Source organism: Thunnus albacares, chromosome 24, assembly GCF_914725855.1.
Source record: "Thunnus albacares chromosome 24, fThuAlb1.1, whole genome shotgun sequence".
Classification (NCBI taxonomy): Eukaryota; Metazoa; Chordata; class Actinopteri; order Scombriformes; family Scombridae; genus Thunnus; species Thunnus albacares.
The window spans coordinates 18,967,495-18,983,771 of NC_058129.1; the positions used below are offsets into that span (position 1 = coordinate 18,967,495).

Here is a 16,277-nt window from a genome sequence, read left to right on the forward strand (position 1 = left end):
CGACCCGTCAGACCAATCAGAAGTCTCCTCTGTCATCCTGTTAATAGTGTGTATAAACAGACTGAAGACACACACACACACACACACGCGCACACACACTCGCATATACAAACCACTGCTATGACGAAGATGATGATGAAGATTACTATGATGATTATTATAATTAAGAATAATAGAATCTGTTTTTCACCTCTAGTAGAGAAAAAAAAAAAAAACAAACGAGAGAAACTGTTTGTCATATTAATGTTTGTGAGCGTGTGAGAGAGAGCGTGTGTGTGTGTGTGTGTGTGTGTGTGTGTGTGTGTGTGTGTGTGTGTGTGTAGTAACGCCATCCTGTATGTGTGTGTGTGTGTGTGTGTTTTTTTCCACTGACAGTTAGGTGGTGTCCCGGTGTAGCGTTGCCATGACGACTTGTTGTGTTTGCGGTGACACCCGTCTTTTTTGTTTTGTTTTTCTTTTTTTCCTTTGGGGTCTTATTAGCTAACCAGAGCTGCCGCTGTCGGCCCCCCCCCCCCTTCAACCCTCAACCCTCAAACCCCCCGTCCCTTCTTCCCTCCTTATAACCCCCCCCTCCTCCATCCACCACCGTTACCATAGCAACCAGCGGTGGAGGGCCTCATGTGTGCTCTGGTTAGTTTGGATATTCTGAATATGCATTTCTTGTTTCTGTATATAGACCAGACCTCCAACTGCTACTCCACTAACACTGGACACTGTGTCTCTCTGTCCACCTGTCTGTCTGCCTGCCTGGACGACAGACAGACAGACAGACAGACAGACAGGCAGGCGGACGGGCAGCACACTGTGACTGTCTGTTTCTACTAAACCTTCAACACGCTCTCTACCTGTCTCTCTCTCTCTCTCTCTCTACCTCTGTCTCTCTCTCTCTGTTTTCTCTGGTGCCATTCTCAGACAACACCCCGGTCCTTAAGGAGCTACGCGGCCCCGCGGCGTTGCACTACGGAGGGGTTGGAGGTGGAAACGTAGTGCACTATGAAGTCAGTAAGGGAGAGACGTAGCTGTGAAGCTAACGATGAAAGGGTTAAAGGAGGAACGCTGCCTTCAGACGGAGCTCGTGAGGTCGTATCATACAGAGTAACACACACGTTTACTTTCTCGTGCGTGTTATCACGCAAGAACTTTACACGCCAAGTTACTGTGTCTTAAATCTGACATGTTTAGAGCTGCAACGATGAGTCGATCTATCGTTTGGAGTCATTTTTTAAGAATAAAATGTCAAAATTCTCTGATTCAAGCTCCTTAAACGTGACAGTAAACTGAATATCTTTGGGTTGTGGACAAAACAAGATATTTAATAGACACAATAATAAGAAAATAATCCACAGATTAATCAATAATGAAACTAATCGTTAGTTGCAGCCCCTAAACATGTTAAGATGTTAAGTTAAAAGCTCCAGAAGAGCTACTAAATGGACCAAACTGCTGTTTCCAAAGTCAAGAATTAACTTTCAATCTTAACGTCAAAGCCAACATGGACGAGAATAATAATAATAATAATAATAATAATAATAATAAACTGGAAATATGAATCTCTGTAATTCTACAACGACTCCACCTGCTTATAAAGATTGTGTGAGATGATTGAAAGCTCCAGAAAAGCTACTAAACGGACCTTGTGGTGAGAATAATGTGTCCGAAGTCAGGAATGAACTTTTGAGCCAACGTAGACGAGAAGTCGTTAACGAGCTCAAACAAAAATGGAGCGTTTACAATTTAACAACTGCTGATGAAGAGTGTGAGACATGATCGAAAGCTCCAGAACAGTCACTTAGTAGACCTTGTAAGATTGATTATGCAATAACAGAGCTCTGTATCACCGGCTCAACTCCCCGTAATCCATCTGTTACTGTTCAAAATATTTATTAAACAATTTCTTGCAACTTATAATATTTGTTACATGTAAAATGAATAAAGACGAGAACAAAAAGAAGCTCTGAAGAGGTTTAATCGATCAGAAGAGAATCATATTATTGATTAAAAACGGCCCAGCAGTTGTTGTGATTACACGTCGAAATCTGACGTATTTACACTGTAAATGTCTAAAATACAGATTTTAAACTTGTTGAGATTCAGTAACTTGGCGTGTAAGAACGTAAACATCTTGCAGGATAAAACACCTGAGAAACTACATCATGACGTTCGTCATAGCAACGTGTCAGGATACGATAGTGTCCATTTATTTAAAAAAAAAACGTAATTAAGCAGCATTATGTTCCTCTCAGATGCAGATTGGCAGATTATAAACACAATTTGTACGTGGTAAATGACGCTACATTAAGCATCGTGGTCAACGTGTGTTGCACTTAAATGTAACGCTGCGTTCAAGTCATGTGGGAGATCCTGTTCTTCAGTTTCCGACTTATGAAAAGCGTTCACGTCAACAAGTACGACTCGATAACAGACGAGACTGAAAAAGCAAACAAGCATGAATTCCTCACGTCCGTCGTTCTGCAATTCTACAAACGTCTTGAATGCTCACAAGTCGTAAATCTCTTTTATCCCACAAGACTTGAACGCAGCAGAAGGTCGTGACTGACTACAGAAATGGACGCTACCTTGTTCCCTTTTCAGAAAGAAGGCCGAATGATTTTTGTGTTTTCAACATGTCAAACGTCACGATCGGGAATTTAAAAAGTAAAATAAAAGAAGAAGAAGCAGAAAACCACGATAACTAACATTATTAAAAACATCAAACCTTTGAACTCGGAGTGCACCGGTTGGATTTAAGGTGGATTGTAGCGCACTATGAAGGGCGCACGGTGGTGATAGTGCATGTTGAAAGGCGTCAAGTGGAAAGTAGTGCATTATGAAGAGTTTAAGGTGGAATGTAGTGCACTATGAAGGGTGGATCACAGCGCACTTGTGTAAAAAAAAAAAAAAAGAACACTGGAAGGTTTAAAATGGGAAGTAGTGCACTATTAAGGGTTTAGGATGGAAGGTAGCGTACTATGCAGGGTCTAAGGAGGAAAATAGCACACTATGAAGGGCTTCAGGTGGGCGGCGGTGCACTGTGTGGTATAAAGTGCACTGCAGAAGGTTTAAGCTGTCGAGAAGTGTACTATGGAAGGTTTAGGGTGGATAATAGTGCACTACGGAGGGCGTAGGGTGCTGTTTGAGACCTAGCCTTGTTGCCAATTGGCAAACTCAACTAACCAATCAAACAGTGTTATTTGTACAAAACTAACAGCTGCTAACTGACTGCTAACAGCTCTCTGTCGTTGTTTGTAATAAACTTCATTTTTCATCCAAGACTATCTGTACGTGTTTATTTATTTATTGAACAGTGTGGATCCTCTACAGCTACAACACATGTATATATCAATATAGAGCTGCAACTTAGTCAATTAAGTGATTAGTCGATCAACAGAACACTAATCAGCAACTATTTTAATTATCAAATAATCATTTTAAAGTCATTTTTAAGCAAAATCTATACATATATAGATAGTAGAAGATCCAGACGACACTGTGGGTGTGTTTCTCTGTGGTTTGTTTATTTGTGTGGTCTTCAGTAATCCTTTCATGTAACGTTCACCACAAAAAGAACAGTTGGATACTCAACAGTTTTTCACTGGTCTTTACACAACCAGGAAGCTTTTCAGAGATTTTGGTCGTACGATCAGGACGTCATTACATCTGGTGAACGTCTGCTCTGTCCGACCAAGTGGATGAACTGCTGCTCATAAACAGAACCAACAGGGATCTGCTGCCCTGGTGAGTCCACAGGGTGACAGAGTTAACGAGGAAAACGATGGGAGGTGAAATCTGTCTCTACATATCACCTGTTCCATCTTTTCCCCTCTGGGAGGCGCCACAGAACACTGAAAACCAGCAGAGACTGGAACAGTTTCTTCTGCCTGAGCAAAAACCCTGGACACTATAATACTCACTGCACCTGTAGATCATATAGATGTTTTAGTCTAAAATACAAAATGTGCAATATATTCCACTCACTGCTGTATATACTGTATATAACCATGATATATACATTATGTATATAAAGTAACGTCTTCTTTTTATCATTTAATATTTATCTCATCACTGTTCTTTGCACTATTTGTTTCCTGTTTACAGAAACAGTTTCACATGTATTTAGTTACTCTTTGTATAATCCTGAAGATTATTGTGTTGTTATTCTGTGTGGGAACATTAAGAACCACTAAACCAGATTCTGATATTTACTGGTTTCATCTTCTCAAACGTTTCTGTAAACAAAGACAGATGATAGAAGAGCTGGAACAGTCTGGTAAGTTCATCACTTTACTGTAATGCAGCTTTTAAAACAAGGAAAAGACTAAACTTATCACAATATTACAATATTCAAAATATAAGACGATATCTTGTCTCATATCACGATACTGATAATATAATATCGATATATTTCCCAGCCTTAATTATTATGTTATTATGAGATATTTTCTCATTATTTCTAGATATTATTCTGTTTTTACAAGAAGCTTCTCTTGTAAAAACACAAAACTTTAATCCTTATTTTGTAAATATCTTGAAAACAAACTTTTCTCATTATAATAAGTTGTTGTTAAAACAATAAGAATATACAGTAAATACATATAGGCTACACCTTATCATCTAATTTTTATATTAATTACTGATCTGTTTATTTTTATGTATTTATTCTACTATTATTATTGTTTTTGTTGTTACTCTGTTATGATAAATGTTCAGTGTTTTGGTGAAACTCACAGATTGAGGAAGAATTTTCCAGGTATTTTCCAGGTATTTTCAGGTATTTTTCAGGTATGAGGGTTTTTTTGCTTTTTGAAAAACATTTGAAAGATAAAAACAGAAAGAAAGAGTGTTGTTGAAACGTCGGTTATACAATAAAATAATGATCATTTCCTCTTGAATTCAGGCTTCAGTTTGACTCTTGTACACGCAGCTGCAGCAGCTGATTGGACGCAGCGTTGGCGTAGTTCATATCAGACCTGTGACCTACAAATAAACTCTGATTGGAGCAGCTGTAAAGACATAAACTGATTTAACCAATTACACACACAGAGAGAGATACGGCTGGTCTGAAGGTCAAACTCTGACGCTCAGATATCAACTCACATATATGCAGACAGTCAGAAATTAAATATAACTTTAAATATAACATTTAAAATAACAGATTTTGTTCTGATAATTAAAACTTTATCAAGATTAATTGATCCAAACCTTTACTTTGTTCTTATAATTTAATAAAAATATAAATTCATGACGTCAGTGAGGAGGTCAAACATTTCAACTCAAATATGGAAGCAGATAATCTGAACTTGTAACTTAATTTTCCATCAATTATTATTATTTATTTATTTATTTATTATTCAGTTATTGTCATTTAGTTCTGTCTTTTATGTTTTCTGTCCTCTCGCTGAATTATGAAGATGTTTACTTGTTGTTTGTTCTTGTAGGAGCCAAAAAACAGAAAATATTTGCAGTAAATGTTGTTTATTTATGTCAGAGCTGGATATCATTTAACGTGATACCGGTAGAATACTTCATCACTTCATCTGATACCTTTTTTTTTCTCTACTTCATTCAACAGGTGACTGTATGACTTGTAGCCGCTGTGGTAGTCGACCAATCACGCGTCACATTAAATTAAAGAACGTTTGTGTTGATTGGCTGCAAGCAAAACCAACAACTAGTCTTTTTTTATATATATATATATATCTGAGTACAAAAAGGATCAAATGCAGGAATCTTTTGACTGGAGAAGTTTTGATACTAGTTTGTTATTTCCTTAAAAGTATCTCACAAAATGTAAATTATGAGTCAATATTTTACTGGTAAACAGTTTCACCACAAAGACCATCAGTTATAAACTTACTCATATATTATATACGTATTAAAATAAGAAGCCTGTAGTCTTTTTCAACATGTGCTTTATATAGAAACATATATAGTTGAAATAAATAGCTGAATATACATTTAATGATATATTTCAGTGTTGTATCCCAGTCAGCGTTGGTTCGGGTGATAATGAGCAGATGTTATAACACATGATAAACCAATTTAGATTTAAAGTTGATTTGTGTGCGGCAGGTAAACCATAAATACTGTGATTGATAACAACAGTACTGTCACTGAAAGGTCAATTTGGGATTTTACAACAAGCTGTAATGAAACTTCACTAAAACTGTGAAAAAAAAGAATGATACATGATGATAATTTATAAAGAGATAAGTTTCAATTTGTCACAATTAACAGTGAATACTTTATTTATTATTAATATTATATGTAGTGAAGACTTAACGCTGAGTGCTTCTATGGAGGTCAGAAGCCGCCACACGACCCCAGTACACCGTCTTTTATTGTGAACAGCAGAGTGAAGTCCACTGCAGTCCTGTTACACAAGTTTACAGGTTGAGTTTTTCTTCAACCTGGGAACATCACGTAGACCGACGGAGGCTATATAAGAGCAGCGGTGCACAATCAGCTGGTGAGGAACGGTTGGAAATATATATACGAGAAAAATGCAGACGATATTTGGCAAAAATGGAACAGAAACTCCGGAGCCGGTAAAAGCTCAGGTGAAAGGTGAGTCTGACCCTAAAATACTGATATAATAGAAACATAATACTGTTTATTATAATAACAGGAAGTTACAAAATATGTCTGATTGTTGTTATATTCAGTAGTGGAAGAAGTGCTCAGATTCTTTACTTCAGTAAAAGTAGTTACACCAAAATAAATTACTCCTTTACAAGTAAAAGTCCTGCATTTAAGCAGTTATGGGAGTACATTTACTCAAGTATTTAAGTACAGTTTCTACTCCACTACATTTATTTGACAGCTTTAGTTACTTTTCAGATGCAGATTTGACACAATGGATAATATAACAAGCTTTTAAAATACAACACATTGTTAAAGATGAAACCAGTGGTTTCCAACCTTTTTGGCTTTTGACGTCTTACAAAAAGCAGTGTGTAGTCGGGGTCACATTTCACATGTCTATGAGTTGTTAACAGCTCCACCAAATAGTGATTTTTCCCTCTAAACTTCTCACATGCTTTCATTTCAATAAATGTTCAAATGATCCAATATTTCAGCAAAAATCAAAGATTAGAGAAAAAGTCCAAAAACTGAAAACAGATTTGTGTATCAGAACTTTGTTTTTTCTTCTTTCCTCTCCCATTAATCATCTCACCACCCCTCACATTTATCTGCTGACCCTTTGGAGGGGCCCGACCCCTAGGTTGGGAACCACTGGACTAAACTAGCTAACTGTATATAAAGTAGTGTAAACTAGCTCCACCTCCAGCAGCTACAACAGTAACATGCTGCTCTAACACTGATGCTTCACTATTAATAATCTAATGATGTCATATATAATAATATATCAGTCAGAGGGACCAAACCACTACTTTTACTGCAATACTTTAACTACATCAAGCTCATAATACTTATGTACTTTTACTGCAATACTTTAACTACATCAAGCTCATAATACTTATGTACTTTTACTGCAATACTTTAACTACATCAAGCTCATAATACTTATGTACTTTTACTGCAATACTTTAACTACATCAAGCTCATAATACTTATGTACTTTTACTGCAATACTTTAACTACATCAAGCTCATAATACTTATGTACTTTTACTGCAATACTTTAACTACATCAAGCTCATAATACTTATGTACTTTTACTGCAGTACTTTAACTACATCAAGCTCATAATACTTATGTACTTTTACTGCAATACTTTAACTACATCAAGCTCATAATACTTATGTACTTTTACTGCAATACTTTAACTACATCAAGCTCATAATACTTATGTACTTTTACTGCAATACTTTAACTACATCAAGCTCATAATACTTATGTACTTTTACTGCAATACTTTAACTACATCAAGCTCATAATACTTATGTACTTTTACTTTTACTGTGATTTTTTCCCTCCAAACTTCTCACGTTGTTTTTATTTTCTTGTTTACATATTTTTTTATTTACCTCTTACTGAACGTTAACTTCAGCTTTTGTTATTGCAGAAGGACATTTGGTTTGCAGTGAGGCATTAAACACACAGATCACATGATACATCGATACATGTTTTTCTATTTAACTGTTTTTATGCACATTTTTTTATTTGGAAACACCGGAATTAAAAAAAAACAGAAACATATGTAAAACGTAAATATAATCAAATAAATCAGGATAAAAATGAAAGAGTGAATGAATGATGACGTACATGAATCATGTGACTTAAACATCAGATCTGTGTGGAGCGATGATGAGGAGACTGTAACCTTCCTCACATCAACACATGAAACTATCAGAAACGTTTCCCGTCGTTTGAGCTCTTTTATCTCCTAATATTCACATTTTACGGACATTCAGTGGTTGAGATTCAGATTGGAAACGTAGTTAGTGACAGCATCAGTGAGTGTGTGAGTTTGTGACCTTTGACCTGTGCTTGCTGCAGGCTCTATCCCAGCCTGGCTGCAGGGGACTCTGCTGAGGAACGGGCCCGGTCTGTTCTCTGTGGGCAACTCGGAGTACAACCACTGGTTCGACGGCATGTCGCTCATCCACAGCTTCACCTTCAGCGGCGGTGAGTCTCTCTCTACACCGGCAGACAAAATGACACAGCTTTACCTCACTGTCAGTATGTGACAATATGTATGTAGTATTAGAAAAGTTTAAAAAACAACAACTGTGTACTACCAGAAGACTTGAGACTCTAGAAAATGAGGATTTGAGACTTGGTTCGGTTTTGAAGTCCATGTGACAGATCTGGTTTCCGGCGTCGTTGTTTACAGTGTTGTTGTTGTTGTTTCAGGCGAAGTGTTTTACAGAAGTAAGTTCCTGAAGAGCGACACCTACAAGAGAAACATCAAGGCCGACCGGATCGTCGTCTCCGAGTTTGGAACCATGATCTACCCAGATCCCTGCAAAAACATCTTCTCCAGGTAGAGTCCATCCAGGTCACACGTAAACCTGTTTCAGTCCATCTAGAACAGTTATGTCTAGATGGTAAAGGAGGTGATTGTTTCCAAAAGTATCAAGAAAGTATCAAACAGGTCATAAACTGGTTGGACTGGGAGTCTTCTGTCTAGTAGAAACCAGTAAACTGAAACAAATTTCTCACTTTTTCACCAGAGCGTTCACGCATCTCTGCAACATTATCCCCGACTTCACCGACAACAACCTGATCAACATCATCCGCTACGGTCAGGACTACTACGCCTCCTCTGAGGTCAACTACATGAACCAGATTGACCCTGTTACCCTGGAAACGGTCGGCAGGGTGAGTATCGATAGACCGAGAAGAAGAAGAAGAAGAAGAAGCGGATCCAATAACGTCAGTGTAACTGTTACCTCTGAATTCCAGATTAACTACAGGAACCACATCGCCCTGAACTTGGCGACGGCTCATCCTCACTACGACAACGAGGGCAACACGTACAACATGGGCACCGCCATCATGGGCCTCGGCCGGCCCAAATACGTCATCTTCAAAGTCCCAGCTGATGCCTCAGGTACAGTTTATCCTCAAAAACCTACAAACAGCGTGTTGACGTCCGGGTGGAGGACGGAACCATCGACTGTTTATTGAAATTACATCTTTCTGAAGTTAATTTATCCCCGGACGTACCGGACCACAGCTTCAGTCTCTGTTCGTTTACAGCAAAGTCGCTTAATTGTGTCTGAACTCGAGAAGTCATGTTTTTATCACATCAGAGCTCCGACTGATGGTTTACGACGCATGATGTCACAGTTCATTGAGTTTACATGATTATATATATGATTATTTGTGAGATTTCAAGATTAAAGTTATTGTATTTTAACAAAAAAATATATGAATTTTCGGGTAATTTTGTTAAAAAAGAAAGAAAGAAATCCATAGAATAAAGTAAAACTTATTTAACATGTTCTGCTGTTAGGATTACAAGTCTTCTACTTTATGAGTTGTCGAGATTGGAAATAGCAAATCTGCATGTATGAAAATTAAAATTAAATTGAATTAAAAAAATAAAGTATTTAAAAGCAAAAAAACCCAACAACAAACATACAATAAGGAGAATAGAGCTATAATAAAATATATAAAAACATGCATGAAGTGTAAGAATTTAACACCAAACAGAGCTGTTAGTGAGTTTATCACTGTATTTACACAATTCCTTACAGAGTAAATAAACTCCATCATGTGTATGAATATTGCAGCAGATAGGAGCTGTTCCTGTTTTATTGGCTGAGTCCCAAAGACCAGCCAGTAACACATGAGCAGTTTGGTACCTAACGTCAACCGTTAGAAGACTTGTTGTTCTTTTATGACTCCTTGAATGCAGGTTATAAATGCAAAAAGCACAGTGAAACCTTTTATAATAGCAATAACAGTAATACTGAGTTGTATATTTCAGATAAAGAGAATAAGAAGCCGGCGTTGAGGAAGGTGCAGCAGATCTGCTCGATTCCTTTCCGTTCCGCTCTGTCCCCGAGTTACTTCCACAGCTTCGGCATGACTGAAAACTACATCGTGTTCGTGGAGCAGCCTTTCACGCTGGACATCGTCAAACTGGCCACCGCCTACTTCAGAGGAGTCAACTGGGGAAGCTGCCTCAAATTAGACAAGGAAGACATCGTAAGTAACCCAACTTTTCATTGATGGACGGCGGCGCCGGCGGCGGTCAGCAGGATCGGCCTTTTGGGGCCTTAAACAGGATTATTTTTATTTTGTGCAACAGTTAACTACAATTATTGATAATTATGTAAAGCAAATATAAAAAAAAGTGCACAAAACAGGACATTATAGAATATTTCATTCAATGTTAATATCAATTATATAACTTAATCAGTGATGGAAATGAAATATTAACCTAAGTACTGTACTTAAGTACAATTTTAAGGTATTACAGGTACATTTCAGAGGGAAATGTATTTTTTTATTGCACTACATTTATCTGACATCTGTGTTTATGAGCTACTATACAGATTGATATTTAACATACAATCAGTTTTTGAATTATAATCCATTGTTACAGATCAACAGTATATGAAGAAGTTAAAATTGGCTCCATTTCAACCAACTAAAATAATAAAGAAGTACTTTTACTTTTGATATTGTAATTATGTCTTGTTGCAAATACTTCTGTACTTTTACTACAGTAAAAAATTAAATGCAGGACTTTTACTTGTAATGTAGTATTTTATAGTGTTGTATTACTACTTCAGAATCAGAATCAGGTTTATTGTAAAGTAGGTTTGCACATACAAGGAATTTGCCTCGTTTGTGCATAACAGTCAAAAATATACACAACATTAAATAATCCTTAATAATATTTTACTGAAGTAAATTATCTAAATGATCTTTGGTTTTAGCACACAACAAATGAATTTTGATTTAATTAGTCCTAAAAAGTTTCATAGCAACAGTAAAACCTTAAAAAAGGTTTTTTTAAAAAAATGTTTTAACTTTTTAAGAAAACTGGATTTATTTCTAAATACCAGTTTTTTATTATTTTATTATTATTTTATTATTTCATTCAGTCAGAATCAGCATTAACGGGATTGATTAATATAAATGTATGTATAAATTGTTATTAATGATCAGCTATATGACCTTTCCTCTCTTAGACCTTGTTCCACGTCATCGACAGAAAGACGGGGAAGGCCGTCTCCACGCGTTTCTACGGCGACGCCATGGTGGTCTTCCACCATGTCAACGCCTACGAGGACGACGGCCACGTGGTGTTCGACCTGATCGGCTACAAGGACAGCAACCTGTACGACATGTTCTACATCCAGAACATGAGAAAGGAGACCAGCAACTTCATCGAATCCAACACCAGTTTCTCCCCGCCGGTCGTCCAGAGGTTCGTCCTGCCGCTCGACGTCCACAAGGTACAAAAACACAGCCTGAAACACTTCACTGTCGACTTTACCGTTTTATGAGCTGTATGAAGAGTTTGATGTGTCCTCCAGGAGTCTCCCAGAGGGACTAACCTGGTGACGCTGACGGACACGAAGGCCCAGGCGGTGATGCAGGAGGACGGATCCGTCTACTGCCAGCCGGACTCTCTGTTCGAAGGTTCGACTGACGCTGGAGCCGCAACTAACTTTTAGTTTCTCATTTTGTCTATAAAACGTTAAAAAAGATGAAAAATGTCCATCACAATTTAAAAAAACCTGTTTAAAAGTAGTGGTTTAATCTAAAACTGAAAAATATCCTACATGACATAAAAAAGTCACATTTGAGAAGCTGGAACCAGTGAAATTTTGCTGCGATCAGTCGATTATCAAAATAATAACTTTTCTGTGAGTCTGTGTGACGTAAACGCCGTTCAATCCTCCCGACTAACGACTCCGGTCCCTCCTCAGGTCTGGAGCTGCCAGGGATCAACTATAACTTCAACACTAAAAAGTACAGATACTTCTACGGCTCCAGGGTGGAGTGGACGCCTCATCCCAACAAGGTCAAACACCTCAAAGCTGCCACCAACACCATCATTATCTAAAGGAACAAAACAACCTCCAACCACTGTCACCTTCCCATTATTCTTTGTTTCTTGTCTTTGATTTGGGGGACAATCAGTTCCCATAATGCTTTGAGGGATTCAGTGAGTTAGCTGGAGGCTAATGTATATATTTGACACTCTGCCTGACTTCTCTTTGGTTCTTTCATCCAACAGATCGCCAAATTTGACATCGTCAACAGGAAACACATCGAGTGGAAGCAAGAGAACTGCTATCCTTCAGAGCCGGTGTTCGTGGCGTCGCCGGGAGCCGTGGAGGAAGATGACGGTGAGGGCGTCTTCTACCAAATGGCAGCAACTTTATCGCTAATTTTTTTGCTTTCATTGCGGAGTGGACCGTTTCATCACTTCTTCTCTTTTTTTTTTTTCTTCCTGCAGGGGTGATCTTGTCGTCTGTCATCTCTCCGGATCCGAACATCTCTCCCTTCATGCTCGTCCTCAACGCCAAAACCTTCGAGGAGATCGCCCGAGCCGCCATTCCCGCGAGCGTCCACATGGACCTTCACGGACATTTCATCCCCGCCGCCGTCTGACGGCCAAACGACTGAGTTAGATATTTATTATGTCTTTTTATGTTCTTTGTTTCCTTTTTTCAGCACTTTAACAGACTGATTTTAATTAATATTTAAAACAGGAAACAGAAGCTGCATCAGGCCAACAATGTTTATGTTGTACATGAGAACTTTTCCATTAAACATATTGATCACATTCCTTCTCAGACGTTGAGCCACTTTGATCCTAATGACCTCTATCGCCTCCCGCAGGACGTTACAGGTACTACAGGTAGCCGGACCAACATCTTACATATGAATACCACCAATACTAAGTCTTGTTCTGTTGGAAGTAGCTTGTTAAGGATGTATTCACCTCATGAATGGTGTCACACGTGATCGTACATTTGACATTTTTGATAATACGTATCCCTTTCAGCATCAATACATCTGATCTTGTCGTAAATATCAAACATGTTTAAAATAATCGTAATTCCAGCACCTGCTCGGTTTTTATAGAATAAACTTTTAATTGTTTTTCCATTTGCATCGCAAATATTCAGCATCAGGGAGACGTCGGAGGCCGGACTGTTCTGTCTGAACTGTTTTCGCCTCTTTTCAGGTTAAAAATTGGGAAATTCTGGATGAAAATCTTCGTTTTCTATCTGTTAGTTTTGAAGATGACAGACTGTAACTCTAAACTCTCAGAGCTCGTCTGTTTCGCTTTACAGCGTTCAACTTGAATCTCAGATGTCACAACAGGGAGACCTGCATCATCACCATGACAACATATGTTTGACAGAAAATAAATCTGATTAAATGCTGATGGATTATCTCTCTGCAGCAAGTTTCAAGTCTCTTTTAAGTTGATTTTTTATGTAAATAAAAACAGCTGCCTGGAGGAAAGGAAATCAGTCTAAAGGATGGAAAACGATCAGTGGTGAAAGAAATAAAGGATGTGAACATTTGAAAGGTCTGTTCACGTGTTTTAACACAAGTGTCTGTAAACTGGTCAGTTATTTAACGCTGGTTCCAGGTTACGGATTCATTATGAACATTTTTATCTCTCCTCTTTCTTATAAGCAAAGAGTAATGTAGAAGATATTCAGGTAACCGTCACTTTCACCGGTTAAAACAACAATCATCGTTGTTTAGTTAACGTCTGCAAGCCTAAAGGTGTTTGTGGTTTTACTCGCTGACACCAGTATAGGATCAGGACTGGACTTTATGTCATCAGAAGTACATCTTTTTGTAGGTGATTTAACAGTTTGAATTCTTAACTCTTCTAACTTCATCTGATTCACTTTGCTCCAGTTTCCACCGTGGCGATGAAGCGGGCTAATGCTAATGCTAATGCTAACTCCAGGAGCTGCCAACAGTCCTCGTCCTCGTACTCTGTGAGGAAAACTAAATCACTAAACTCTTCATGAACATGAGCGTTATATAGAACATACACGCCAACATTAAAAGCAAATTTACCCAACAAGGTTATTTCTGTTCCATTTCTGTCCTCTTTGTCCTGTTGCGAGCAGCAGCAGCAGTGATTTACAGCGTGGTTTGGTTGTGTGGTGTAACTGTGTTTGTTTGCTGTCTAGTGTGGAACATATTATTTTGTTTTTTGTCTTTTTGATGTGAAGTGCTTCTTGTTGCATCTTATTAGTATACTGTAACAATTAATCACTAGTCAATAAAACATCAGAAAAACGTCTATTAGTCTCCTAGTAGAGTGTAAGGTGACACATTTCTTGTTTTGTCTAATAAACGCTTCCAAAAATTTATTTCAAAGACAAAAATTAGCTTTTGAAAACTTTCATCAAATGTTTGATAGTTCAAATGTTGATTAATTAGTTATCAAAATATCCGTAGATACATTTTTTGACCGATTGTTTAATTGTTGCAGCTCTACAACAGAGAAACAGTGTCGACTCTTCTCTGATGAAACTTTTCATCTATATCAGATCAATATTTTCAGCTGATCAACTCGTACCTTCAGTTTAACTGTTAGATTCGTATTTAATCAACATTTCATCTCACTTTCAGGACCTGCAGGTTGTCAACACTGATCAGACTTCTCACATGACAAAAAGTGCAGATTGTCAATGGAATCGTTGAGTTTTAGGTATTTTTAACTTGAGTTGCCTTTAATTACATGAATAAATTAATAAGGAATTCAAACATATCTGGGTTCAAATTTTATAAAATACTATCAAACCCAAAGATTTCAGCGTCTGGCAGTCAGTTTAGATGAGAAAGTTGGCGGCAACGTTTCAGATTTTCAGTTTTGTTTTGTAGGAAAATGTGTTTATACTCTCAGACGTGTTTTTAACACCACTACTGAAATTTTAAAATTAATTCATCAATTGCACGGAAGTGTCTGGCTGCCAAAATTAAACCACACTGAAAGTAAATTTTCCATTTGTGTACAGATGATGTACGACAAAAATAAAATTTCAACAAACAATTTTCATTTTTTGAACGTTAGAAATTTAAAAAAAATGTTAGAAACTGAAATTGAAAAATACTTCTATATAGTAATATTTATACTCTGTATTGGTAGCATTAAACTTCCATAATGAAGGTACATTCACAAATAACCTGCAACCTAAACTTAAATTGTAAAACTGGATTTCTGCATTTAAATTATGTCCAGATTGTAAAACATTTCTAAACTTTCTAATGAAAATGAAAATTTTCATAATTGCAGGAAATCTGTAAAACACAACCATGAAGAAATTAAACATTTTCACTAGAAATGAGCTTCAATCAGGACACAATTTAAATTAAAATTAAAAAAGTCCAGTTTGCAAATAAATTTTCAGGTTTAGGCTGCACGTGTTTTGTAGTTTGCCGTTTTATTTTGTTTTTTTAAAGATTTTTTTTTCATGGCATTTTTGCCCTTATTGGACAGAGATCATGAAGTATCAGACAGGAAACACGGGTAGAAAGACAGATACTGCATGCAGCAAAGGTTCCTGGCTGGAATCAAACCAGCGATGTTTCAGTATGACGTGCAGTAAACATTCGGCCGCTCTGTGATTTGCCAATTTGAACATGAAAATTAAAAATTAATTTCACAAGAAAAAAAAAATTACTTATGTATTTTTCAAAAGTGAAAATGAAAACTGGAATTTTAATTTTTCCGTCATACATCATACGCAGACAAACTGAAATGTTCAATTTGATTTAAATGCTTTAATTCTAATATTGGCGGCCACAGGCCTCCGTACAAACAGCTCATTCTTCTGCAGGTGTGAACAGAACCGAAACCGGAAACTC

At 37.3% G+C, this 16,277-nt stretch overlaps 1 protein-coding gene and 1 long non-coding RNA gene across 6 annotated transcripts in view; one reads left to right on the forward strand and one right to left on the reverse strand.

Annotated features, from left to right (window-relative positions):
* LOC122976134 overlaps window positions 1-15,544 on the reverse strand; it is a 16,238-nt gene extending 694 nt beyond the window's left edge. The window contains exons 1-4 of one of the 4 annotated variants that reach the window (XR_006400812.1): window positions 14,481-15,544; window positions 11,981-12,113; window positions 8,702-8,856; window positions 8,445-8,600 (exon numbers count right to left, since the gene is read on the reverse strand). This is a non-coding gene — a long non-coding RNA (uncharacterized LOC122976134). Of the gene's footprint in view, window positions 1-8,444; window positions 8,601-8,701; window positions 8,857-11,980; window positions 12,114-12,286; window positions 12,379-14,480 lie in introns of those variants that run through there. The other 3 variants (XR_006400813.1, XR_006400814.1, XR_006400811.1) reach the window with 3 other exon arrangements.
* Window positions 4,641-13,221, forward strand: bco1l (beta-carotene oxygenase 1, like). Of its 2 annotated transcripts, XM_044344364.1 has the most exons (11): window positions 4,641-6,564; window positions 8,460-8,588; window positions 8,817-8,946; window positions 9,137-9,284; window positions 9,369-9,516; window positions 10,399-10,619; window positions 11,612-11,878; window positions 11,960-12,065; window positions 12,356-12,450; window positions 12,667-12,778; window positions 12,889-13,221. In XM_044344364.1, exons 1-11 carry the CDS (start codon window positions 6,501-6,503, stop codon window positions 13,041-13,043), a joined length of 1,575 nt encoding a protein of 524 aa, XP_044200299.1. In that variant the 5' UTR covers window positions 4,641-6,500; the 3' UTR covers window positions 13,044-13,221. The 2 variants fall into 2 exon arrangements, with proteins under 2 accessions (XP_044200299.1, XP_044200298.1); XM_044344363.1 differs by having other exon boundaries at window positions 9,137-9,516.
* Window positions 15,545-16,277: the final 733 nt, after the last annotated feature.